Source organism: Lactuca saligna, chromosome 7, assembly GCF_052625555.1.
Source record: "Lactuca saligna cultivar CGN05327 chromosome 7, ASM5262555v1, whole genome shotgun sequence".
NCBI lineage: Eukaryota > Viridiplantae > Streptophyta > Magnoliopsida > Asterales > Asteraceae > Lactuca > Lactuca saligna.
The window spans coordinates 165,463,098-165,466,930 of NC_136423.1; the positions used below are offsets into that span (position 1 = coordinate 165,463,098).

The 3,833-nt window shown below is 34.3% G+C and overlaps 1 protein-coding gene across 1 annotated transcript; it reads left to right on the forward strand.

Moving 5' to 3' along the window:
• The first annotated feature begins 1,026 nt into the window (after positions 1–1,026).
• On the forward strand, positions 1,027–2,892 carry LOC145006111 (B-box zinc finger protein 23-like). Its single transcript, XM_078965205.1, has 3 exons — positions 1,027–1,347; positions 1,904–2,302; positions 2,414–2,892. The coding sequence occupies exons 1-3, from the start codon at positions 1,165–1,167 to the stop codon at positions 2,615–2,617; spliced, it is 786 nt and encodes a 261-aa protein (XP_078821331.1). The 5' UTR covers positions 1,027–1,164; the 3' UTR covers positions 2,618–2,892.
• Positions 2,893–3,833: the final 941 nt, after the last annotated feature.

Sequence of the window (3,833 nt, forward strand, 5' to 3'; positions counted from 1 at the left end):
TAGGTTGAAATATCTATGGATATTGCTACAAGAAACATTTTATTCAAGGATTAAGTTATTACTCAACAAAGAAGAATTTAAATTATTAAAAGATAAGATGAATTCAGAAGCACTTTATTATAAATATAGCAAACAGAATTCCAGTGTCTAATGGGGACCTTACAATGGATTTGATTTTCTCTCTATATATCCTACAAACATATCAAGAAAAATAATAATAGACGGGTCCTTAGATTTATTTGTGACCTTTGAGGAGCCGTATGAGATGAAAATCTCATGTACGGTTCTGGAATAGGGATGGGAACAGTGATGTTATCATCCACTATGATTATCTAACAGTTCAAGTACAGTTGATATAGTTGAAGCGCAGTCAAAATATGGTTTTTGGGGATGGAATTTGTGGCGTCAACCTATAGGCTTTCTAGTTTTTCTAATTTCTTCCCTAGCCGAGTGTGAACGATTACCCTTTGATTTACCAGAAGCAGAAGAAGAATTAGTAGCAGGTTATCAAACCGAATATTCCGGTATAAAATTTGGTTTAAATGGTAAAATAGGATATCTTTTTAGCCAATCCAATTTTTTTACCAAAAATCAGAATGCGGCGGATGTCTATAAAATGGCGGTGTTTATTGCAGTCGACATCAACCAATCGGGCTCACCGCCTAAGCCTAAATTACTCGGTCATGTATGTCTAAAACATAGCCCAACCTACAAAATGACTAATGCTGCCAAACTTGGCCGCTCTTTGGGATTGGTCCTTGCACCATTGGAGCTTGGTCACAAGCCGCATAATTGGGCTACCACACATGCATCCCGCCACGTGTCTAACCGCTTCAACTGCATCAACCCAAAAAAAACATTAAAGTTTTAACGCACAAATTTTATTTAAATTAAAAATAAATTAAAAAATATACTCATATCGTTTTAATTTAACTTTATTAAAATCAACGTGACTAGTCACTGTAGTACACATCAAACAGCCCATACTCCTTTTTTAAATGCGAATCAGCACATGTTCTCATTAAACCCCCCACTTGCTGCTTCATACCCTTCCTCTTTCGTTTCATTCTCTTAACCCGTACCTCCTTGTCTTCATCTCATCAGTTGTTTACAAATACAGAGAGAAGATAAGAACCGAATGTTTTGGTGAGACAATCCGACGAGATGAAGATTCAGTGCAACGTATGTGAGATGGCGGAGGCGACGGTGCTTTGTTGCGCCGACGAGGCGGCTCTATGTTGGAGTTGCGATGAGAAGATTCATGCTGCCAATAAGCTCGCCAGTAAGCATCAGCGAGTTCTTCTTTCAAATTCTAATTCTCAGATGCCTAAGTGTGATATCTGCCAGGTATAATAATCAATCATATACATGTATATATTTTTTCTCTCATGTGTTTTCCTTTTAACTTGAGGATTTTGATTACTTAATTGAAATTTGTATGTGCGTTGAATCGCTTCTGGTTAGCAATTGGTTTTTGATCGAGCTATTTATGTGATTTATTGAGATTAATTCTAATAGGAATCATTTAGCTTGTGCTTTCGCTGATCGAGCGATGAGGTTTTTTTGTTTAGTTATCTCTGCGCTCTGTGATCGTGTATTCTATTCTCTTTCTATGTGCGCTTTAATCTCGTTAAGAAACGAAAACTGATATTGATCAGATAGTAAATCGTGTTGTCATGTTGATTCATTTCCCTTAAAATATAGAGCGCGAGCGCCTGATAGTTGATACTAATTTTAATACTACCTATCGCATCAATGTCCACAGTTGAATTTTGATACTAATTTTGAAAATTCTATCGAAAAACCTGATTCATGAAGTGCTATATATTCGAATTCAAGGTGTTTAGGTAAATAGGTAATTGAAGTTATTTAGATTTTGACAGCAGATGATATTATTATACAGGAAACAGTTGGTTACTTCTTTTGTCTGGAAGACAGGGCTTTACTATGCAGAAAATGTGATGTTGCAATACATACAGTCAACAGTTTTGTTTCATCACACCAGAGGTTTCTGCTTACTGGAGTGAAAGTAGGACAAGAAGCTGCAGAACATGGTGCACCATTGACTTCCAGGAAGTCAACCATCACCAAAACTAATCTCCCTTTGTCTCCAGCTGATGAATACAACAATCTGCCTCCAGTCCAAACTTCTGAAACTGACTATTTTACCCCTACTCCTAGCTTGTCTCCTGTTGTAGGTTCTTCAGCTGATGGTTTTGAAGAATGGCAGTTTGATGATTATCTTAGGGTTCTTACTGATATCAACCAGAACTACAACTGCATCGATAATGTCCCTTCCAAGGTAAACACATCACCTTTCTGTAAATCACTTGATGTTTTAACTATAAATAATTATCATTATCTTTCATGTTAGTTACTTTGTTTAATGTAACTACTGATGGAATGGTGTTAGGTTAATGATGGGAACTGTTCACCAATTCTAAAACGAATGGAGGCCGAATTAGATGAAGGTTTAGGTCAGGTGCCCGATGCATCTTGGGCAGTTCCACAAATGTGGCCCAAAAATAACGATGATGATCATCATCATCATCCCCACCATGTGCCAGATGTATGCTACACACATGTGCCAGATGTAAATCTATATCGTTCCTATTAAAAAGTACAAGTAAGCGTAAAAAGGAGGAGACACTTGTAATAAGTCCTCCTTTTCTTGTGGTCCTTTAGTGTTTAACTGTTAGTTGTTAGCTTTAAGTTCACGTTGTTCTGTGTGGTGTTTGTAGTCTATAGAATTAGTTCCAAAAATGAAAAGTGTATGAGTGGTGTACTGAGTGCCTTTTGCAATATGTTCCTCAAGTTATCACTTGTAGAGCATGAAGATAAATGTACACTTGCTTTAAGTTTAAAGAGATGATATTGAATTGTTATACAAAATGATACCTGGGTACTACACCTGTTGGATTAAAAAAAAAAAATTAAACATAATAGGGAAGAAACTTATTCATTGCAATTTAATATCATATTCATTACATTTAATACATTACGAGTGTGTTTGGCACGAAACTTTTGGGAGCTTTTAGCTTTTGGCTTTTGATAAAACGCTCTAGTTTAAAGAAAAAGCTTTGTTTGACAGTACGAGTGTTTAGTTTTTAGTTTTAACAAAATACTTCGATTCTAGAAGCTACTTCATGTAACGTTTAACAAAACGCTTCTGAGCTATTGAAATAAATTTCCATAATTATCCTTAAAAATATATTTATATATTTATTTATTTTTAATCAATTGTCATTTTATATAATTTTATATATTTCAAAAGCTTCCAGCTATTTTTGCCTAATATTCGTATAACAAATAAAAGCTACAACTTCCCGCTACCAGCTACCTGCTACACGCTTCCAACTACCCGTTACCAACTAATTGTTACCTGCTTTCAGCTAACAGCTATTTTTGCTAAACACGCCATATATATAAATAAAAGTAGTGGTTTTTAATTTTAAAAATTGAAAAACACCAAAAATTGATATATAAATATTATTTATTTTAAAAATACCAACTCATGAGAGATTGGTAATTAACAGAAAGAATTTTGATTTATTAGAATATATATGGAACTGTTCATTTTGACAGGTTTGGTAAAAATAATTCCAATTCAGAATAGAATTATGCCTAAATACTTAAACTTTGAGAAAATAACAAATACAATCTTTTTTTCTTTACTTTTTAAAACAATTAGTCAAAATTTAAGGTGATTTTTCCAAAATCCACTTTCAGTGGACACCGCAAAACAATGTTGTTTTGTAATGAGCCCCACCCAAAATTTATTGTGAAATCACTGTTCACTGTGAACAGAAAAATAATCTGTATACTGATAAATT

What these genes read in the sequence shown, in the direction of transcription:
- LOC145006111 (XM_078965205.1), top strand. Translation starts at nt 1,165, where the DNA reads ATGAAGATTCAGTGCAACGTATGTGAGATGGCGGAGGCGACGGTGCTT. An exon ending in CTAAGTGTGATATCTGCCAG is followed by an intron (nt 1,348 to 1,903) that starts GTATAATAATCA and finishes ATTATTATACAG; the next exon opens with GAAACAGTTGGTTACTTCTT. An exon ending in TCGATAATGTCCCTTCCAAG is followed by an intron (nt 2,303 to 2,413) that starts GTAAACACATCA and finishes GAATGGTGTTAG; the next exon opens with GTTAATGATGGGAACTGTTC.